This window comes from Podarcis erhardii (assembly GCF_964252035.2).
Source record: "Podarcis erhardii genome assembly, chromosome: 7".
Classification (NCBI taxonomy): Eukaryota; Metazoa; Chordata; class Lepidosauria; order Squamata; family Lacertidae; genus Podarcis; species Podarcis erhardii.
This window is the reverse complement of record NC_138511.1, coordinates 5407647-5430802: the sequence shown is the minus strand read 5'-3', so window position 1 is coordinate 5430802 and position 23156 is coordinate 5407647. Positions and strand designations below refer to the sequence as shown.

Genomic DNA, 23156 nt, shown 5'->3' with positions numbered 1-23156 from the left:
ACCTGTGGTTTTTTTGGTTTTGCAGAAGGAGCAGATGAATATGCTACATCAATTAAAGAATTTGTTGTGGATTGGCTGTGTGCCACGTTTCCTGGCCTTGAAACTGTGGCTGAAAATAATTAAATAGACATTAATAATACCATGATTGTATTATTATATGTCATCAACATTATTATTAATTTGAAAATAGAAGGTCTAAATTATTATCCAATGTAATAAAAAGAATACAGAAAAAGAGGGTGATTTTGCTCAGTGAACTACAAAGGATAAGAACAGAATTTGGAAATTATGTTAGGGATTTATATACATTGCATCCCATGAATCCTGACACTTTTCAAATATTTATCTAACTTGGTTTTTTACATGGATGTATTGTGTAAGTCAGAGATTGTTCAGATTTGAGAAGGTGTGTGTGTTTTTCGCCTCTTTTCTTGTTAACAAACATTTCAATTATAAAAAAAAAAAAAATTAAGTGAGGTGGCAATACTACGCAAACATCCATTTTCATGCCCACAATGAAATGTCTGGCGAGTGGGAAAGTATTCACAGCACAAATTTGCCCCTGTTTGTATGGATGGGAAATACTGAGGTAGATTTGGGAGCCATAAAATTGAAAGCACTCAGGTGTGGACAAAGGTCCATGAATGCCTACATGGAAACAGCAAGCCATGTGCACATTTTTGCCCATGTGTGGACGCAGCTTGAGTGACGCATTAAACCCTTTCAGGCAGGTGTCTAATGTGGAATTGGTGCCCCCAACAGGGGTTGTTGTTTTTTGCACCGTGCACATGATATCATCAGCATCAAAATGCCAGCTCATATCTGCCTCCCCCTCCCCCCCAGGTTTAATCTAGTTTTGACTATTCCTGAGAAAATCCTGTAAGTTTTTAAAGAAGGTGTTGCCAACCACCTGCTTGTGATACACCAGCAACCCATTTCCAGTATTACATCCCCATTTGGAAGCATCCCTGGTGTGTAAGCAGCCTTACTTTCAGGAAAATGTGCATAGCATTGCAGCCTTAGATTTCCATAGGACATAAATCACTGGGAAACTGGAATATGACAGTCCTACTTCGGAGAGCCCTCTGAGGGGCCCTTTCTTGCTTTGGTTCCTTATCTCCTCTGCTTTTCTTCTCAAAGCCTTCCATCGCTTTGCATCTGGGCTCCCTGACCCTTAGCCTTCTTGTGTCCCAGCACCTCTTCCCAGTACTCAACTTGCCCGCTGTGTGAGGTTTGGAATCTCGCCCAAAGTGATAAGTCCCCTTGAGAGCCAGTGTGGTGTAGTGGTTAAGAGCGGTAGTCTCGTAATCCTGGGGAACCGGGTTCGCGTCTCCGCTCCTCCACATGCAGCTGCTGGGTGACCTTGGGCCAGTCACACTTCTCTGAAGTCTCTCAGCCCCACTCACCTCACAGAGTGTTTGTTGTGGGGGAGGAAGGGAAAGGAGAATGTTAGCCGCTTTGAGACTCCTTAAAGGGAGTGAAAGGCGGGATATCAAATCCAAACTCTTCTTCCTTCTTCCTTTCCATTGCAGGAACTGGATTCCAAATCATTACATTCCTTGTGCAGCCATGCATCCTAGCCAGGAGGCTCCAAGCAGAAGTTAATGTAGATTGAAAAATATTTCAAATCTGGATTCAACAAACACCCCTCATTCTTAGCTCTCCAGATTGGGTTTACTGCAGTGTCGTTGTTGGGCGGGGCGTGCTAGCCAGGTTTTTTTTGGCCCAGGTGAAGTCTCCAGAGCAGTGGCACTGAGGCTCCCAGCCAGTGTGTGTGTACAGAGATTGGGGTGGGGGTGGGGGACTGGCCTGGGTTTTTGACCTGGGTGAAATAAAGCCTGGTATCGCCCCTGGTTTACTGGTTCCAGTTGTCAGGCTCAGCAAAAAAGAAAGATCCATTCTCTCGAGGCATTTATCCAACTCTGCGTCCCTCCTCATCTCTCTCGTTCAGAAAGCTTTTAGTCTACTGTGTATTAAATTTTGCATAATGGGGGTGGGGGGTGGAACTGATTGGATTTGTGAATAGCCCCCAGGACAAAAGGAGGAATAAACATATAGAGACTTGAATCTGAAGTGCTTTGAAAGACAGATCTTCAGCAGCCCAAGTGCTCAGCTACATACAGCCCCAAAAAGTTGCTCCTTGTATTGAGTTACACCTTCAGGCTTTCATTAAACGTATGTACAAATTCTGTGACCCTGCATTTTGTGGTGCGATGAGATACGAGAAAAGGACCTGTAAGAAATGGCCTTGTGTAGGGTGCTCTTAGTCTGCCTGATTAAAACATGCCCCATCTGACAGCTTCTCTTGCGCTCAGCCGGGGGGGCTTGGGGGGGGTCTCTCCTGATTTGCATGAAAGGGAGGAGAGCTGCAGCTGTTGCCCTGATCTCTTTCTGTATCTCTTTCCCTCCTTCATTAAAGTCTTGCTGACCAAGATAAATGGATCTTGGTCAGCTGAAATCATCATCAGCGGGGGCTGCCCTGCTGGTTTTTAAACTTAACAAACGAGAGTGAAGCTGGACAATAATAAAACAGACAAGATATTATACTTGTTGAGCATTTCCTCCTAGTGTCTTACTTGTCATGATCAATCTCTTTGTTTGTCATTGTTATAAAATTATTGCTTGAGAGGAAATAACATGGAAAATAACCCAAGTATCCCGTCCGCAGAACTGGTGTTGTCATGCATGCAGCAGAGGTGTTTAGGGAAGGGGAAAGAGCCATATTGTGTGCTTTGGAGGATCCTACTGCCACCACACAGACCCTGGCCTTCCCATTCACATATTATGATATTTCAGGACACACCGGCCAAGGATGTCACCACAAACCATCATGATGGATGGCTGGCTCCATCTAGTTTCCTCCCTCAAAGCGGCTGGCCTTCATGAGCCAAAAATCACAACTCAAAATCCTCTGTAACATTGTGAAATGCCTTGAGGTGCCTCTCTGACTACACCCTACTTCCTCAGGGGCCCCTACAACCCTACAAACTGCTTGTGGGTTTGCACTCCCTGGCCCTGATTGGAGTAACTGTGCCCCTAAAGGACCAGTTGCACAGCCTGGGGGTCATTTGGGGTTTCATGGAGGCTCAGGTCAACTCTGTCCAGGGCAGCTGTTCACCAGCTCCATCTGGTACAATGTCTGAGACCCTACCTGCCTGCACACTGTCTCACCAGAGTTGTATATATTCCAGTTACCTCTTGATTAAACTACTGCAGTGCGCTCTACGTGGGGCTACTTTTGAAAGTGACTCAGAAACTACAATTAATCCAGCATGCAACTGCTAGACTGGTGACAGGGAGCAACTGCCAGGACCATATAACACCGGTCCTAAGGGATCTACATTGGCTCCCAGTACATTTCTGAGCACAATTCAAAGTGTTGGTGCTGGCCTTTAAAGCCCTAAACACTGAGATCCAACTCCAAGAGCCTTCTGACAGTTCCCTCATTGCAAAAAGTGAAGTTACAGGGAACCAGGTAGAGGGCCTTCTTGATAGTTGCACCCACCCTGTGGAATAATAATAATAATAATTATAATACTTATAATAATTATAATACTCTGGGCGGCTTCCAAAAAAAATATTAAAATACTGTAATACATCAAACATTAAAAGCTTCCCTAAACAGGGCTGCCTTCAGATGTCTTCTAAAAGTCTGGTAGTTGTTGTTCTCCTGTCAGATGTCAAAGAGTTAATCAACTAAATGACGTTTTGTAGACATCTGGAGGCAGCCCTCTTTCAGGAAGCTTTTAATGTTTGATACTCCCTGCCCCCCCCCCCCGCCCCCGTAGTTTGTTGGAAGACTATCTGGAGTAACCCATTCAGGTGGGCAGGGTATAAGAAATAAATATTATCAGCACCATCCTTTGGTGCTTGCCTAATTTGTCAAACTTACAGAGCTGCCTATATGTTCAGAGACAGTTCCACCCAGTGGCATAGAGCAGCCTTCACCAGCCTGATGTGGTCCAGATGTTTTGGACTACAACTCACCAGCACTGGTCTTTTGTAAAAGTAATAAGGAATAAACTGGGCGTAAATCTATAGGTGTTAGTGTGAAACTTGGATGCGGCTTAACATGTGTGGGATTCTGTCCCCGGGAAGAAAATGTACCTTTTGTATCTAAATAAATAAAGGCTATAAAAAATGAAGTGCCATTCTTGCTCTGCAGTATCTCTGGAGATTGGCTGTTGCAGCCATGGGCAGCCAGCCCTCTCCTGCAGGTCCAAGGGGCTGTTTAAATGCCAAGATCAACATGAGGAGGAAAAGCCAGGCTGATGTGTCAAACAGTAATGTTGCCTCTGAAGGCATGAAGCCCACAGACCTTGCTTTGTGTTTCAAGACCTCCCGGTATGACGAGCGGCTCTCCCAGTTGAATTGTTCCTCCCACACATTACCCTTTTGCTAACAGGGTTGGTGCAAGGATGGCCTTCGCTTCAGAATATGAGAGGGGAGGAGGAGGAGGAGGCAAGTTCCTGGGGGCTGTTTTTTAACAACACGTACAGGCAGAAAGCTGAAAGTGGCCTCTCTGCAGAGATGTGCTGCTCAAGAGGTTGGATCTGCTTCCTGGTGAAATGTTAGAGCTGGAATAAGAATCACTCCCCCCAATTCTCCTCTGCAAATTTAGATGTTGAATATTTACTGAATATTCCCTGACTATTTCACATCTGAGGACAGAAAGTAGTGGAAATCTGAGTGGAGGGTTTAGGAACTGTCCAAAGTACCTGACTAATCAGGGGCCAAGCTGGATGTTCGTGTTACTTCCAAATTCATTCATCTTTCATTGTCAGTATGCAAAAGTGCACACAAAAATACAAAAGCGTCCTCACACCAGCTATGTAAACAGAGAATAGGAAAATGGAGCCAGTCTTCCTAATTTTTTATCTGGATACAGTTCTTCCCCCTCCCAGAGATTGGAAGGTGATGGGAATGAAGCATAGGTGCGTGCAGCCTTTGTTTTCATCTTACTGCTGTCTCTGGACAGTCTGGTTTTGCAGGAGTTTGAAACAGTAGAAAACATGTTTTGCTAGAAGGGGGAAAGAAGGGGCACTCCGTAATACCATCTTAAGCACAAAAGCATGAAGCCCTGTCCCAAAAGCCGGCAAGAATAGTTCAGCTCTAGGGATTGGTTTGCACCTCTTCCAAGCCAGTCCTAACCCAGCGGCACAAATGCAGCTTCTAGTAATCCCCTGTGCCAAATGGCAAAGTTTTCCAGTGCAACTGTTGGCGTTGGCTACTCATTAAATCAGCCTTCCCCAGTCTTCTGCCCGCTGGATTCTTTGGAGCACAACTTCCATCAGCCCCAGCCAGCATGGCCAATGGTGAGGGATGGTGGAAGTTGCAGTCCGAAACATCTGGAGGACAGAAAGCTGGGGAATCTATCAGCTGCCTGTTGACATTCATTTGCAGTAAACACCTGATGTAGGCAAGTCCTGAACCTCTGGCACTGTGGATGGCTGGTGGCATGAACATAAGAGCCTGCTGGATCAGGTCAATGGCCCATCTAGTCCAGCAGCCTGTTCTCACAGGGGCCACCCAGAAGCCTCAGTGGAAAACCCGCAAGCAGGATTCGAGCACAAGAGCCCTCTCCCCTCTTGTGGTTTCCAGCAACTGGTATTCAGAAGCATTGCTGCTTCCAACTGGGCGCAGAGGAGAGTCATCATGGCTAGTAGCCATCAATAGTCTTCTTCTCTTCCATGAACTTGTCTATTCCTCTTTTAAGGTCATCCAAGTTGGTGAGCATCACTGCCTCCCGCGGGGGCTCCATAGTTTAGCTATGCACTGCATGATGAAGATTCACACATGAAGAGGCAGAAATAATGCTTTTGCAACTTATCTTTTTTATGCCACCGTTTCCTTCCCCTCCATTTCTTTCTGTTCACTAAGGAAAGACAGATTGGTTGAGACTTCTGGATGAATTTTTAATAACTGTCTGGTGCGCTGTGCACAGTCAACACGCCGCTCCTGCCTTCCAAATATAGAATTCACTCTGCACCAGTGGGAACTAACAGCATCAGATTTTCTTCTTCTCTCTGAAATAGCTCTTGCTATTGATCAGTACGCAGGTGTTGCGCCCTGCCTGTATTGCAATCTCCCACCTAGTCACCACCTGTGTCTCGGCCCCCATAAAAACCATGCCGTCTCCTGGCCTTCTCTTTGCTTCCCATCTCTCGTTCTGCGAAGAGGGCTGCTCTGGTGCTGTTCCAGAGAAGCTTGCCGGAAGAGGTGCTGTCTCCCTTGTGGTCACAACTGTGCTTGTTTTGCTTAAGACTGGAGATGCCTTAGCTGATGAGGAGCTTAAGGTTGCAGCACAGATGCTGTGTTTCCATCTCATGACTCCCATTGGCAGGCAGGAGGGGCGATGATGGAAAGGCTCCCAGGAAGACAGAACTGGCAAGCAAGATCGAGGTTGCAGTTGAGACTAACAGCCCCAGTCAAAGGCAGAGATGTTGTTTCTCACCTGTGCAGACAAAAGCCCAGTGTGCAGCACAGAGAACAGCAGAGTGCCACAATCCTGAGGCCACAGTTGCTGTACCAGAAGGCAGGGTGGGGCAGGTAGGTGATTTTGGGTATCATTAACAAGCAGAATGGGAGCCAAATCTAGTTGCTTGGGGTACAATTCACCAGGAAGTCTCTCTGTGTGTATTTGTATTTATAACTGTCACAGTGGCTAACATTATAAAACAGTAACATGCAAAATAATAGCGAGCAATGGCACAGACAACATGTCAAAAAGCAAAAAAATAATAATGCCAGGGAGATAATGTCACAGCACTGCAAGTCAGTTGTATCTTGTTTTGCCGGGACTGGGAAAGTGGCAAGGCAGATCAGGACCTCAGGCACCTCTCAGTGGGCCCTGCTGGCTGATTTTATTTTTTATTTATTGCATTTATATCTCACTGTTTTTCTCCAAGGTGCTCAATGTGGCATACCTGATTCTCTCCTTCCTCCATTATAATCCTCACAACAGCCCTGCGGCAAGGTGGGCTCGGCTGAGAGGCAGCGACTGCCCCGAGGTGACCCAGTGAGCGGAGATTTGAACCCTGGTCTTCCAAGTCCTAGTCCAACACTCGAAGCCACAAAACCACACTAATGGGTGGGGGGCACTGGCTGCTTAAGCACCACACAGGTAAAGCACCCTTGCTCACCCCCAAGAACTCTGGGAACTGCAGTTTGTTAAGGGTGCTGGGAACTGCAGTTCAGTGAGGGGTAAGCTACAGTTCCCAGGATTCTTGGGCAGGGGGCAGGGCTAGCTTTACATGTGTAACCAGAGTCAATTGAAGGCTTTTAAGAAAGTTGTCAGGCTCTTCTCTTCCAGTGGTTCCATAAGCGTTCCTTGAAGGGAACCGTAGCCAGTTCTGTAACCACACAAGCTCCTTCATGGCTGTGAACAGAAGAAGCTGCAAGGGAGTCATCGTGTGTGAGAACCACATCTTCAAGCCAGAGCTGTAGAGAAGGGGTTGCTGAGGGCTCCCCCTTTGCTTGGGGGTGACTGGGGCATTGCCCGGATCTGACACCTCAGGCCAGCCCCCAGTACCCACACTGGCATAGGCGCCGACTCCATGGGGCTTGAGGGGGCCCGAGCCCCCTCAAAAATTCGTTTGGGGGGGCTCCGCCCCCCCAATAATCTCCGGCGCCCCTCCAGCAGAGCGCCATCGCCGCCCCTCCCCCAGCCCAAAATGCACAGGGAGGCGCGGGCTGCATGCCTCCTGCCCTCCCTCCCGAGCAAAAGCTCCACCCAATTTCCTTTGGAGCTGATTAATAGGCGCAGCACGCTCTCCCCTATTCGCTCACGAGGAGGCGGCGCCACTTTATTTGCATATTCATGAGCTTATTTATTATTCATGAGCTTTCCCGGGCCCCCCCAATATTTTTTATAAGTCCGCGTCCCTGCACACTGGCACATCACATGCACACCAGGGAACACCCAGGCACACAGCATATAATGTGGATGTCTGCCTGCCACTCCCTGAGGAAACTGAGGCACATCGAGGCCCAAGCTATTTAGGAAAAGGCAGAGCTGGGGGGACAGATCTACTGCCCCCCCCAATGGATGTGTCAGTTTGCCCTGAGAAAATTGTCACTATAGATCAGTGTTTCCCGAAATTTCTCAGGCCACTGCCTCCTTGGTTCTACAGACTCATCCCCAGAGCCCACTAGCTAGCCAAAGCATTATTCCAAATAGCAGTTTGCACAGCCCACTAAGGAAGGCAACAACACAATAAAATAGCAACCATTCATTGCACATTTATTCAAAATTCAGTTAAAACTATTTGGTTTAATTAACTCAACAAAATTGATGAACGTGGTCCAATGAGAACAGCTTTTCAAAGTCTGATAGTCATTTACATCTCCAGTGGCCCCCATCTCCACCTTTCCTCTTAGCACCCTCCTAGTACCTAGTGCCACCCACTTTGGGAACCACTGTTGTGTGGGAAGGGTGCTGGGGGCATGGAATGGGCAATGAACTTGGGGAGGCGTTCCCTTGCTTCCATCTCTCCTGTTTGTCTTCAAGGCGCACCAATGCATTCGGAGGAAGCCCAGCCACGCTGTGTGTCAGACAGCATCTCAGCCTGCCCTTTTGCCCAGCTGGGCTGTCAGTTTACCCTGGGACAGATGGGAGGTGCTGATCATATCCCACAGCTGATCTGCCAGTGACCCTGTTTCCTTGTTTCATGGCCTCCGCAAGAAATGGAGCTTTCATCCCTCCAGATTTGTTGTCGTAGCATATCTGGAGATTTTAGATGCGTTCTGTCGTCATGTTGTAAATTAGCTATTTTTGTTCCCTTCCAGTTTGTCTCCTTGCTAGACTGGGAGGTTTTGAAGGAGACCCTCGCAATCCAGCCAGAACAGACTGGGATTGTCATCTTTGCATTTCTTTTGTGATCCTGAAGCTCTTCGTTTTCTCTGCCCTGATTGCTCTCATCATGTGACCTGCACAATGGCTTTGTTTTGCTGTTTGAAGTGCCACTTAAGAACGCTAAGCTTATCCATAACAGACCAAGGAGGGACAATAACTATTAGATTAAATTGAATCAAATTGAAATAATCAGAAGAGAGGGGGGTGGGAATCCCTGGTCACTCTGTAAATGCAAAGGCAAAATTTCACAAAAAGCGAAATGAAAAGGGCAGGCATGAACTGGCAAGGGAACCCAGCAGAGTTGCAGCTTCATGCTTTGAATTCAGAAGATCCCAGATTTTGTCCACGGGATCTCCAGTTAGATGGAGCTGATATGGAATCAGTTGCACTGGTTGTCAGGGCATTTCCAGGCCCATTTCAAAGTGCTCTTTATTGCTAGGTTTATTACTCCTTTTCACTTTCGCAAAAAATCTGTTTTATGGTATGGTTACCAGTGTTTTTTGTTTTGTTTTGTTTTTTGAAGCTGAGTAGCAACAGGGAGTCAGTAGTGGGGATTGTATGGCCAAAGACCCTGGGCCCAAGCACACATGCATGTTGTATAAATGTGCAAAGCCCTTTTTCGCACCCTGTGAAATATAAATGTGCCTTCCCTGATCTCCTGCCCCCTTCCCCCTTAGTTTTGACAGATTGGGGGAGGCTTGGGAGTCGCAGGTGGGTGGCCGTTGCCCAGGAGAGACACCAGGTGCACGATTTCTCTGCCAGGCAAGGTGCAAAGCTTTTCTTTCACACCCTGTGAAACATAAATGCGCAGAGTTTTTAAAAAACTGGGCAACGGCCACCAACCCACAACTCCTGAGCCTCCCCCATCAGTCAAAACAAAGAGAGAAGGGGGTAGGAGATGCTGTGGCGCCCACCATTTTCCTCACCAGAAGTCCTCATATGATGTGTTGCGCACAAGACACATCATATGGGGACTTCCGGCGAGGAAAATTGCAGGTGCCATGGCAGCGAGCAACTCCTGAAGCCAGCCAGAGCCAACTGTGCTACCAGGCTGGCTCTGGGCTGCTGAGGCTGCCGCTGCCATGTTTCCTGGGGACAAATTTTCAAATCTGGAGACATTCCGGGGATGGAATTTGTTCGGGGACAGATTTGCAAATCCGGGGACTGTCCCCGGGAACTGGGGATGTCTGGTAACCCTATTTTATGGCCTTGTCAGTTTCCCGTTTGTGGAAGATATGAGACTGAGCAGTAAGGATCCATTTAAGCCAGATCTCTGCCCCCAAACCATTTCTGACTGCTAAGGAGTCAGACCTGCAAGAAGAAAGAAAAATCTGCTCCTGATTATAGCCCAGAGTGACTCTTGTCAATGAATAATCTCAGCACACCCTAAAACAGTTCAACGTGGGAACGTCAGGAGCACCTTGGAAAGCCATAGCAAAAAGAAATACAAAATGCCTTGGTCTTTTTTCTTTTTTTTTTTTTGCCCGCTTTGAATTGTTAATGGCCCAAATGCCTTCAGAGACATTTTAATATTCTTCCACCTGAAAAATAATCCCTCTTTACATTATGGCACTGCAAGGGAGGAGTCTGAGGATGTGATTTGAGGGTGTCAAATCTCTGGCAAGAGTCAGGCAACAGCTGATGTGAGAGAGAACAAGAAGGAGATAGGAAAATAAGGCTTAAAAGAGGCTAACAACAGTGAAACACTTACATAAAAGTGGAAAAATAAAGATTCCCCCCCCAATCTCTCTCTCTCTCTCTCTCTTTTATTAACGTTATCACAATTCATTGCCAAAACTATTAGACACCCTTGTTTCTACAAAATAGAAAGGGGAAAAAGAAAGTGACATTTGATGGGGAAGGGACTATATATATATAGTATTCACAACACTATATATATATAAATATATATATAGTGTTGTGAATAAATAAAAATGAAAAAAATATTTAGATTTTATCATGAAGATAGTTTGCCAGTTATTCCTTGCCAATCAGTTATGGTGGGGGAGCGGGGAATCTTTATTTTTCTACTTTTATGTAATACAGTGTTTTGCTGTTGTTAGCAGTGTAGTAATCAGCTGAAAATCAGTACTGATGACCTCGGAGTGAAGTAACCAATGGAAAAGGTTTTTTTTAAAGGGATTCTTGGGATATCATCACCTGTACTTATTTTTGTATAATGATCAGTGTTTCTGTCCAGAAAAGCATTTTTTTCCCAACTCCAAAAGATATACAGTGGTACCTCAGCTTAAGAACAGTCCTGTTTACGAACGATTCAGCTTAAGAACTCCGCAAAACCGGAAATAGTGTCTTGATTTGAGAACTTTACCTTGGTATAAGAACAAAATCTGAACAGTGGAAGGGCACCAGCGGCGGGAGGCCTCAGTAGGGAAAGCACACCTCGGTTTAAGAACCGTTTTGGTTTAAGAACGGACTTCTGGAACGGATTAAGTTCCTAAATCAAGGTACCACTGTATATTGAATCCTCCTTAATTCTGTTATGCCTAAAAGAAGTTAATTTTTAAGGAACTCGGGGCCAGGCCTGTTTTCCACTAACAGCATCTCTTTCTCCGCGTGCCTAGCGCAGTGTTTGCACTTTCAATAAACCTTTTGGCAGGAGTGTCTTTTAAGGTGTGAAGGAAATAGAGCGGGGTGTGTGGAGCAAGCAGTTCGTTCCACTGGCAGGTAATCTTTATAAGCAAGGCAGCAAGGTGGGTCCGCCATGTCGAGAGATGGATTTTGGAGACCAACAAAGGGCAGACAGTGTGGGAGACAGATCTGACCCACAGGGCACAATCCATGAGGAGCTGGAATGAGAAGACCTGTTTGCTTTCCATTGGTGTGGGGATGAGGGTGCCATGCAAGAAATATTCCCGGCTGATTCCTGATTGCTAACCAAAATTAAATTTTCTGCAGGGTTTTGTTTTGTTTTGTGCATCTAAAGCTCAAATGTCCACCCCTGGGGCAGCCTTGCTTCATGTTGTTTTCCTTAGAGTGTAGCAGGACCAGCTTTGCAACAGCACCTGCAGGCTGCTGTGTGTGGCTTTTTGATTGCTCTTGTCAGTTGATCTGGGTAGCATCTATCTAGTCTCTTTGCCTCCTCGCCTTGTGTCTTTCAGAGGGGGTGTCTGGCAGATCATTTTACAAATCCCCTGGTGAAATCGGGCCATTTTTATTAACCTCCGAAATGCCGAACCCTTTGTTCTTCAACAACTTCCCTCCTTCTGTGCATTTCTGCAACATTCCAAGCTAAGAGTCTCATCTGTTGCTGCTCCCACTGTTTGCCTCTCCCCCCACCCAGCACCGGCATTTGCCCTCACCCTCAGAGGGGACTGGAAAGGGTTGCTGTCCTGGCCGCTTCACAAGGACAGCTTTTCTTACCCTGCCAAACTAAGGTGCAGTTGATGCTCTGTGCTTTCCTTTGGCCAACCCAGGACTTGTATCCCTCCAGCTGCTGTTGAACTCCAACTCCCATCAGCCCCAGGTAGCATGACCAATGGAAAGCGGTGATGGGAGCTGGAGTACAAAAACTCCTGGAGGACCAGCCTAGCAGTTCCTTTGTTAAGGTGATGGCTTTGGCTGGCCAGATTTACTGCTGGGGGTGGGGGGTGGGAGAGGGGTGGTATCTCTGTGGAGGACACATCATGCTCCATCCTTAGTGCATGCTGCTCCATCCCCAGCATGCACTAAGTTCTCACAAGTGCCTCCTGGAAGCTGTCAGCAAGCGACACTGGTCGTATCCCAGGAACAGCTTTGACAGGCCAGCTAAACCAGGTGAGGGGAGTAGATGGCTCTCAAAACCTCAGTGAGTTAGGGACTTCCCCTGCATGTGAAGACAGGCTCCAGCTGATTGAGTTGACGAGACCAAGAGTGAGTCCAACAGTCAAAAAGGCACTTTCTGCACATGCGGTAGAGGGAAGAGGGGCAAACAGGGCTCATCCACCTGGGAAGGTAGTCCATCTAGGAGAAGGAAAACTCTGATACCAAACCTCCACTGCCTTGCAGGACATCTTCAGGAGGTGAAAAGGCTAAGGAGTAAACCCTGCCCAAATCTGGAGTGGAGTCCCTAAGGCAGTTGGAAGGCACCTTGTGTGCTTCCATCTGGCAACTCCTGCAGCCAAGCTGGTGCCAAACGCCTTGCTCTGCTTTCCTTTGGACCCCATCAGTGAGGCCAAGAGGGGAGTATTGTCATCTGAGCAGCCCAGGACCTCCATACACACTGGCCAGGCTTGTGCCCTGGGGAGATCACTTCAGTGCTGCTGACACAGTGGTTTGATTTCACCCTCAGAGGCACACTCCATTATCTCTTGAGACAGATGGGTGCCAATTCCAAGTACAGCCATTTGTATGGGCAAAGCGAAAAATGGGTGGGCCTTTTCTCACCTCAACTGGCTGGATGCCACCTCATTCTCAGATGGAGAACAATAGGCGAAGCTGGGCTGTGTGAGAGTATTGGCTGATGCTGGAATCTGGATACACAGAGGCTTCTCTTGCTCTGTGCTGGACCTGTGCTGCCTCTGGGAACAGAATGAGGAAACAAGATCTATGAGTGCACTAATGCTGTGAGCCCCTCCATCCTATGCTCAGGTCGTATGTCTGTGTAAATAAAACCGTATATCCTAAAGACACCACAGTCTCCACTGACCTTCATTGTAAGGAAACCAAACCCTGGGTAAGTGCAGGAACTCCTAGAACCTCTCGTTGCTCAGAGATTGGTGTGCATGCAACAAAATTTTGAACCAAGTTGTAGCTTATCTCAGAGGAGGAAGGAGGTTGCTTTCCCTGACCCTGTGAAAGCATGAGGTTTTCAGGGGCAAGCAGATTGCATTGGCACACCAAAGAAGTGTGCCCTGTGTAGAGGCCCACTCTGGCTGAGCATGCAGCAATGGTTGCGCGTGGAAAGAGACGCATGATTGATGCTTAATTTAATTGCCTTTATTGGTTCGTCTCTCCTGTTTGGCAATTCCATTAATCCACTTTGAGGCCCGGCTCAACTGGTCACATCAACTTCAAAAAGGCTACCAATGTTTGGTGCCAAGAATCCTGTCCCTCCAGGGAGGTCAAGCAGCAGAAGGGGGGGGCAGAGGGCCAAAAGAGATTGCTAAATTCACAAGGGAAGGGGAGAGAAGAGGGGTGCCATAAAAATTGCCTTAAAAATAGATACGGAAAAGAGGAAACGGTTTGTTTTATTAAACCAAAAAAGATGCTTGGAACATTGTATGTTTAGGAAGTTTAGAGCTTCCTCATGTTGCCATGATCTCCTTTTCCTGAGTCTCAAGAGGTGCATTTCTTACGCATTGTCATTAATGAGAAACGGATGTAGGTGCAATTTTGCAAATAGCAAGTTGTTCTCATCATGAGTAGCAAAAATGAGGGGTTTTTTAATCCCCCAAGAAACTCTGAGCTCCCTGAATTTTATTTTGCAACTCCCTTCCCCATTTTTGATTTCCTTCCTTTTGACAAGCTTTCACATTTTCTTACATTACAACTGCAGCTATAACAAAACAGGCTGCTGGAGAGGATTCTAGAATTAAACTCCTTATGAAGTGTGTGTATGTTTCTTTGCATGTGTAGATGCCATCCTGTTATGGAACGGCATCTGTGGAGTTGTTGGTGGGGCAGAAAATGAAAGCATGCAGATAGCTGAGCCCTATCATTTGCTAAGAGAATCCCAGGATGAGAATCCCAGATTGCAGAGCCCCCGGCTAACCCAGAGGGCCGCCCACTCCCACCTTCCCTAGGGTCTCTGCTTTGCAGACAGAATTTCCGATTCCAGCCTAGGGAAGGAGAAGCTCAGAGAGTCTTCCCGGCTCTTGTTGTTTCCTCGCTGTTTGCCTTCCACCCCCCCACTCCCAGGGGACTCTTCTCCTGTAAAAACTCCAGCTCTTCCCCCAGTGGGCAACTCTGCTGCACTGTGTAAGACAATCTGGCTGCCGCCCGCTGCCTGGCACAATGAGATTGCCAAAGCACCATATGCCAGAGCTGGCTCATATGCCAACGTGCCCTGTGGCCCCAGGCTGCTCCCAGCCCTCCTTGCCTGAATGTGCTGCTGTCACACAACCTTCTGGGCTGTGGAAGCCTTTTCGTGATCTGCCTGATTGTCTTCCGTCCACATCTGCCATCTGCGGATTCCTCCTGGGTTTTCAAACGACACGCGGAGAGAGACTCCTTCTCATCTGGGATCCTTGACAATGGGCCCTTTGTGTCTGGGAGTGGAGGCACATGGTTGCCATGGGCAGAACTGGGCAGTCTAGCCATGTTCAAGCTGCCTGAGATGACAGATATTTAAAAGCTGGGGAGAGCAGCAGCCTGGGTAGCAATGAATTTCTCCTTCCCAGACAGAGCCCCCAAGAGACAGCCGAGGGAGGATGAAGGGGTGTTGGGCCAAAGCAGGGGGGGGGGTGTTAGGGCCAGGCTGGGTGCTTAGCTCCAGGCCTGGTGGGGTGCTGTTCCTTCCAGAGTCCTGAGGCCAGATGCTGAATCCAGAGCTGGCATCACAGGTTGGTAAGGTGGGGCACCTGCTGAGCTGCCACTGCCAAGAACTGACCATTTCTCCTGTTCCCCATGGCTGCCTGCTTCTTACCTCTCTCAAACTCAACATGTCAGCACCTCCCACCATGCCTCAACCCTACCTTTGGGGCTGCAATTCCACATCTCTCCCCCAAAATGGGGAAGGTGGAAGCAATGCTGGGGAAACATGGAGGATTCCAGGATTAAGGCTGCATCGTGTGGAAACTTGTCGCAGTCGGTGCTTGGTGCAGCGTTGTGAGGGAGGTGGCCTCATGTCAAGTCCAAGAAGGTTCCACCCCCACCCTGGCATCTGTCCTGGATCTGGCTGCTCTCCTCTTTGTCCTTGCTTCCTCTCCGCATGTGACAGTCCCTCAGCTCCCCTTGCCTCGACTGCCCCTCCACCCAGCCTGGGTCGTTTGGTCCCCCTTTGTGCTGTGACATTCTGCATCACCCCCTTGGTCTCCCCCCCACATCTACCCTGGAGAGTTGGGGCAACCCTTGGGGCTTGTCTCTTTCCCCCTTAAATAGGGCACTACTATTAAGGTGGTTTCCTTCTGAGTCAGCCATAGGTGCAGGGATCACCTGCCCTGAGCTTCCAACCCCATCTTAGCCTGGCCAGCCACAGCTGTGAGCATTTCCTTAGGCATTCCCCACCTGTGCTTCCAGGCTGCTGACCAGGTGCACAGTGGCTCATTCCTTCTCCTTACAATGTTGTTAATTCCCTCCTTGCCCACCTACAGACTCAGAAGACAGTGGAGGTATGGAGAGGGGCATTTGGGCTCTCTCCTTGCTTTAAACAGGCCCCTCTGGTGAAGTAAATCTTGCACCAGTCCTCTGCTCATGCCTCAGCTCCTACTGTTGCCCTCATCTGGGTCCCTCATGTCTGCCTCATCCTGGCAGAGCCAATTTACATATTTTTCCTTGCATTGTGGCCCTGCTAGCCATTGGGCAGAGAATGGAGCCCACTGGTGATGAGATTTAGCCTCCACTTAGCTTTACAGCTTTGGAAGCTAGTATCCCACTCATGGTCTAAGCACCAGGGTGTAGCTGTAACCTTGTAGCCATTTGCAAGCCTTTCAGATTATTATATACTGTTAAGCCCTTTAAGGCTGCAAAGGTGTCAGGAGAGGGCAAGTCCCACAGGGGACACAGGCCTTCCTTCTCCCCATGCATTGGAACAGTACAGTCAGAGGTGGCCTTTGACACTGCCAGTCTCCAAACCTTGCTGGAGGGAGATGGGGTCCAGTCTGAGTTCATAAGGCAGTCATGTGAGGACAAGCTTTGAACTAGTGACCATCCTGCGGTGCGGACTAAGAGCTGTTTGCAGGACAGAGAGGCTGGCAGGCAGCCAGCTAAAAGCAATCTGGGTCGACAAGAATGTGCCAGCGCAGCTCTGTGTCAAGGGCGACACAAAAGAGGGGTTTTGCAGACACAATTCCTCCTGCCGGCCCCTATTGTGGGAAAATTTCTAGCAGTTCTGCTTGCTCAAATGCTGGGGGATTTTATTTATTTATTTGTTTATTTTGCAAGCATGCAATAACCTTGCATGAAAGTTAGATGGTGGCTAAACCATGTGAGCAGACCTGCCCAAGGCATATTTTTTTTTACTTCTCTGATATCATATATCATGTATATAACCCCTTTTCCATAGTGCCCCTTCCCATCACAACTGGCACCTGGCTGAAAGGCAGGAAGACCTTTCCAGCTTCCCTCCTCTCTTAATCCTACTCAGATCTTTATTTTTAAGTCCTGGTGCATCTGGGTTACCAGGCAACGGTAACATGGCACTGCCTTGGAAGAGTAAGAGGCAAAAAGGAAGTGGTTGTTCTGCAAAGTTCGAGAGAAGTCTCCATCCAAACACAAGCTGACACTGGAGAAAAATGGAAAGCAAAAGTGTTGTCTGAATTCAGCCTGGGGAGTGACATGAGCACCCAGGCTGAGGGGTTCAAAGCAGGGCAGAAAAGCACACGGCAGAGTCATAACTTTTCATTATATGTGCCTCTTACTTTTAAATTCTCAATAGCCTCTTCCATGTGTGTTTTTCAAATCTCGACATTTGTGACTGCAGGAGGTTGGGCGATATGACCCTTGGGATCCCTCCCAACTTGACAGTTCTGTGATTACCCACAAATGCATTACACTCCCCAACACTGCGGCTGTGTACACAGTGACTTGTTTGTCACACAAAAATGTAATTTTTTTACTCAATCCAGCATTGTTCATGCTCTTCCTCAGCATGCTGTTCTCCATCCAGGTTGAGTCTAGATCCTGCCATCCACAATGCTGGGTTTGGTGAGTTGATAGGCAATAAAAAATCCTCCCTTTGATTAGGCTATCCTTGCTTTTTCCATTTGCCCCAGGTGAATAGAGAAGGAGGTGGGGGTTGTGATCTTGGTTTATGCTCACCCACAACATCATTGGGTGGGGGTAGAGACAACGCCCCCCCCCGCCATTGCCCAAACCACCTACACCTGTCTTCCTCTGTTTTCAAATGGATGTGCTGCAGGGTAATGCAGAATCAAGCTGAGTTCTTATATTAAAAATGAAACCAGTTTCTCACGAAGCAGTCTTCAAGGGCAAGAATAATGTGCAATATATCTGGATTGTGAACAGACTACTTGGAGAAAACAAGCACTCAGCCTCCATTGATTCTAGAAAGGAATGTTGTGTGAACACAGCGTGTGTTGGGTTTTTGGTCCATTCGTCAATGCTAACAGCCAGCATGTGTTCAAATATTTAGACGGAAGAGTGAGAGATGTGCCCCAGACACACACACATGCAAACCCAGAGGCCCAAGGAATGAAATTCTGCTCCATAGTCCTGTCTGGCAGGGGATGTGCTACATAAGGCCTTGTCAGCACATGACACTGTTGCTCAGGGTCTTGCACTGGCTGCCATTTTGCTTCTGGGCAAAGTTTGTAGTATTATTAGTATAATAGCTTGGGACCAGTTTACCTGTGAGATCGACTTGCCCATGTACGCCCAACTGACAGCTTCGATTGGCGAGACTGGCTCTGTTACAGGTGTCACGTAGGACCCCTTCCGCATTTCTATGGAACCAATCTTTTAGTGCAGCAGGAGTAGCAGCTAAACTGTGGAACTCCCTGCCTCTTGACAGCAGTCAGGCTCCTTCACTGAACTCTTCTCAGCACTTGCTAAAACCTTCTTGGTCAGACAAACCTACCCAGACATTTGGAAAGTTCATACAGGTTTTGATCTGTTTTTAGTCTGCTGTTATGTCAACTTTTCGAATGTCTTGCATTTTTGCTGTTAATTCTTCATATTTTGTTCATTGATTTTCAGTGCATAAACACAGTTAAGTCTTCTTACTAACAATGTTTTTTTTACAGTCAAGCAGTGTATAAATTTTCTGAAATAAATAAGTAAAACACACCTTTCTTGTTTGCAGCCCTGTTTCTCGGGGGCTGGCCATACCATGAGACCAAGGCAAGCAGACCCTCTCAGCTGGCAGATTACGGATGCCATAAGGGATGGCAGAAGGGAAGGGAGCAAGTCTGACCTAGTGCAAACAAGGGAACAGCATATTCTCCTAGCCGCCTTCACAGACATGGCAGGGGGGGGGGGGAATGATTGTGCTGGATGCTCTGCTGGGAGGGAGAATCATATGTGGCACCAAACACTTAGGCTGGTCCAGCTGCTTCTAAGTAGTGCAATAAGAGCATTAAAGGGTAAAGGGACCCCTGACCATTAGGTCCAGTCATGACCAACTCTGGGGTTGCAGCACTCATCTCGCTTTACTGGCTGAGGGAGCCGGCGTACAGCTTCCGTGTCATGTGGCCAGCATGACTAAGCCACTTCTGGCGAACCAGAGCAGCGCACAGAAACGCCGCTTACCTTCCCACCAAAGTGGTACCTATTTATCTACTTGCACTTTGATGTGCTTTCAAACTGCTAGGTTGGCAGGAGCAGGGACCGAGCAACGGGAGCTCACCCCGTTGTGGGGATTCGAACTGCCAACCTTCTGATCAGCAAGTCCTAGGTTCTGTGGTTTAACCCACAGCACCACCCACAATAAGAGCATTACAACCGTGCAAATAACGTTCTCTTCCTCCCTGATCATATATACTTTGAGTAAGTAATTTGTGGCTTTTTGTTAGGCTTGGTCCCCTGGAGAAGATTCTTCCTCGCCATAGGCGACCAGATGAGTAACGGTTTCAGGTCTCTCTAGGTTTTCTGCCTACTCTTCTTGCTGGAAGTAAGAGACTCACGTGCTTTTGCCTTCAAGCCACATGCCATCTGGGCTCCTTGGTTGTAATTAAACGTTTTTAGCAATAATGAACAGAGAAGATTTGCTGCGATGTGTAATTTACGCCAGGGCTTTCTGTCAGCCTGATATGCAGTTGTTTGTGACTCAGCCTGCAGCTCCCCCCCCCCACACACACACCCTGCCCACTTCCCCCTGTGATCCCAGAAGTATATAAACCCCCTCAAGTATTGTCAAGAGGTGTGTTCTGACATTAAAGTGCTGGATTCTGGGGAAGGAGGCTTGGGCAATTTCTTAACATTGCTGTGTTGATATTAGAGCTGGAAGGTGTGCGGAGGAGGGTGACCAAGATGATGAAGGGTCTGGAAACCAAGCCTTGGGAGGGAGCTGGGTATGGTTAGCCTGGGCTCATCAATCAGGTTTCCTGTGGGTTGACTTCTGTTCCGATTCAGCGGTAAACAGTGGGTTTTCTTGGGCAAAGAGGCGGGACAAAGGGAAAACCTATTGGACTTGTGCCTTGAAATCACGGACCAATGGAAGAAATTGTGGGACAAAGGGAAGTGTGGATGACATAATAGCCACCTTCAAATATCCGAAGGGCTGTGCCACATGGAAGATAGAACAAGCCTGTTTTTTGCTGCTCCAGAGGGTAGGATTCAAATGACATGGAAGGAGATTCCAACTAAACGCGAGGAAGAACTTTCTGAGGGCAAGAGCTGTTTAGCAGTTGGAAGGTGATGGACTCTCCTTTGCTGGAGGTTTTTAAACAGAGGTTGGATGGCCATCTGTCCGGGATTGTTCAACTGTGATTCCTGCATTGCAGACATTTGGACTAGATTACCCTTGGGAGTCCCCTCCATCTCTGCACTTCTATGGTTCTAGGATTCTAGAGAGAGAGGATGCAATTGGCCTTTCCATCTTTGTTTGTGCAGGCCCCCAAAGTAGACTAGAACATCCAAAATGAGCAGCGAGACCATCCCTGAGGAGGTCTCCTCCCTCCCCACCCAAAGCCAGCATTACTTCGACCGGTTCTCAGAAGATGACCCTGAGTACCTGCGCATCAGGAACATGGCTGCCGACCTGCGCCAAGACTTCAACCTGATGGAGCAGAAGAAAAGGGTCACCATGATTCTGCAAAGCCCTGTGAGTATCACCCACCTCAATGGCGCAAGCCAGATTTGACAGGGCGGGGGGACATTGTGCAGCAAGGCAAGAGCCATTCCACTCAGGAAAGGTAGAGCTCAGCTTGAGCCGGTGAGCATGTCTGACCTTGAGGCAGGGCCACATGACCTGCTCTGGGCTACAGGCAGGGCCAGATTTAGGTTTGATGAGGCCCTAAGCTACTGAAGGGAATGGGGCCCTTTCTATGTCCAGCTGTCCTTTGTCAACAACAAATTGTCACTGTTTCTTGTGTTGAATACAGTGGTGCCTCGCAAGACGAAAAGAATCCGTTCCGTGAGTCTCTTCATCTAGCGGTTTTTTTGTCTTACGAAGCAAGCCCATTGACGGCTTAGCGGATTAGCGCTATTAGTGGTTTAGCGGCTTTTAGCGGCTTTTAGTGGCTTATCGGCTTAGCGGATAAGCGGCTTATCGGCTTAGAAAAAGGGGGGCAAAGGGGGGGGAAACCCGCAGGAACTCGCAAGACATTTTCGTCTTGCGAAGCAAGCACATAGGAAATTCGTTTTGCGAAGCACCTCCAAAAGGGAAAACTCTTTCGTCTAGCGAGTTTTCCGTCTTGCGAGGCATTCGTCTTGCGGGGCACCACTGTATATGCTATATGGTAATTTATGGACCTAATAGGAATCTAAAGCCATTTGCACATAACAAAATATGTATTTTATCAAAGTAATTCTTTACATTCTTTTGTTCAAACTTTCCTCCTGTGCTTGATTCAGGACCTGTGCATATTTGGGTCTACTAGCTGATCTCCTGGGTGATTTGCAGTTTATCAATAAGGGTTTCTGACTCCTAGCAATAGGAAAGCCCCCCCCCCCCCCCGTTTACCACACACAAACGGCTATGGAAACCAGTAAATGTTACAATCCCACTTCTCATTTCCCCAAATTATGTGTCTACCTTAAAGATTAACAATGATCCCAGCGCTCTGAAGTTAATTAACAGCTGCAGTGGGATAGAAAGCCATTACTGTGATTGAATCCAGAGTCCTTCAGTGGTTCAGGGATGATTCATGCCATTGCACCATTTGAGGTGAAACAGGAAATGCTACACTGCCCTGCCGGCAAAGCATCCCTTACCTAGCTGAGCAGAGGTTGGTTCTGGCGAGTTCTTGCGGGACGTGGGTGAGATCTCGCAAGATCTTGCCCAAAAAACAGTGGCAATGCTGGCGCTACTTCTCATGCCCTGCAGTGGTTTTACAATGAAGTCTCCCTTTATTGTAAGAATGACCACTTTTGGATCAGCCAGAGAGTCTTTCTGGGCAGATGAAAGGGTCTCTCTCTGGTTCCTGAATATCCAAGTGAATGAAGTGGTCATTCTTGAGCAAACGAATGTCAGAGTTTGAAGGGTACAGAGGAGGAGGAGGAGGAGGACTCAGAGCTGCTGCAGCCTGGATCATTCAGGGTCTCTGTGGGTTTCCCCCACCCCAGTCTTTCAGGGAGGAGCTGGAGAGCCTCATCCAGGAGCAAATGAAGAAAGGAAACAACTCCAATATCTGGGCCCTCCGGCAGATTGCAGACTTCATGGCCAGCACTGCCCCTTCTGTCTTCCCGCCTTCACCCTTGAGTAAGTTGGCATCCCTTGTACGAATGGGTCTGGTGCCAAAACACCTTCTCCATCTCCTGAGCCCCTTTCCCCCTCCCTCCCTCCCTCCCTCCCTCCTCTTGCCTACAAATCTGCCTGTGCCTCACATCAACACAAGCCTCCTGGCCACCACACAGGTGTCATTCACACCATTACATCTGAAGGAACATCATACCATTTTTTAAACACGTACGGCTTCCCCCAAAGAATATATATGGGGCTGAGCGTTGTGAAGAGACCCCTATTCCCCTCCCAGAACTACAATGCCTAGAGCAGTCTAATAATCAGCCCCTCTCCATGGAGAACGGTAGCTCTGGGAGGGGAATAGGGAAGGGGTCTCCTAACAACGCTCAGCACCCTTAGCAAACTACAGCTCCCAAAAGTTTTTGGGGGGAAGCTGTTTAAAGTGGTGTCACAGTGGTTTAAATGTATGGTGTGAATGCGGCCCCAGTGACTCCAGCAAGGCCTGACTGTGCTCAGCCTTTTGCCCCCACACTGTACCCTGACCTGGCCTCCTCATAGGACGCCCCCCCCCCCTACTTTTCAACCTTGTTTTGAATTTGGCGGACCCACGCATTGCTCTCAGCATTCACTTCTGCAGAACCCCCACCCACCTGACACATGAACCGCCAGCCCCAAAAGGGGTCCAACTCTTTGTTCTGCAGCTACCCCCACCCCAGCCACAATTCCTGACCACCTTCCTCTCTCTCCATCCTGTCCCTTGAGATACTTGATGGCCAGTGAGCGAGGGTCTTTCTCCTGAAATGGTAGGAGGAAGTGATGGTTTGGCCTAGCCAAATGGTTGTA

At 48.0% G+C, this 23156-nt stretch overlaps 1 protein-coding gene across 3 annotated transcripts in view; it reads left to right on the top strand.

Annotated features, from left to right (window-relative positions):
- Positions 1–23156, top strand: part of ADD2 (adducin 2) — a gene marked incomplete at its 3' end in the record, with an annotated part of 65350 nt that overhangs the window by 19835 nt on the left and 22359 nt on the right. For 2 of the 3 annotated variants that reach the window (XM_081868441.1, XM_081868442.1), the window contains exons 2-3: positions 20522–20732; positions 22196–22331. In XM_081868441.1, the coding sequence (XP_081724567.1) occupies positions 20550–20732; positions 22196–22331 (319 nt within the window). In that variant the 5' untranslated portion in view covers positions 20522–20549. Of the gene's footprint in view, positions 1–20521; positions 20733–22195; positions 22332–23156 lie in introns of those variants that run through there. The other variant, XM_081868443.1, reaches the window with a different exon arrangement.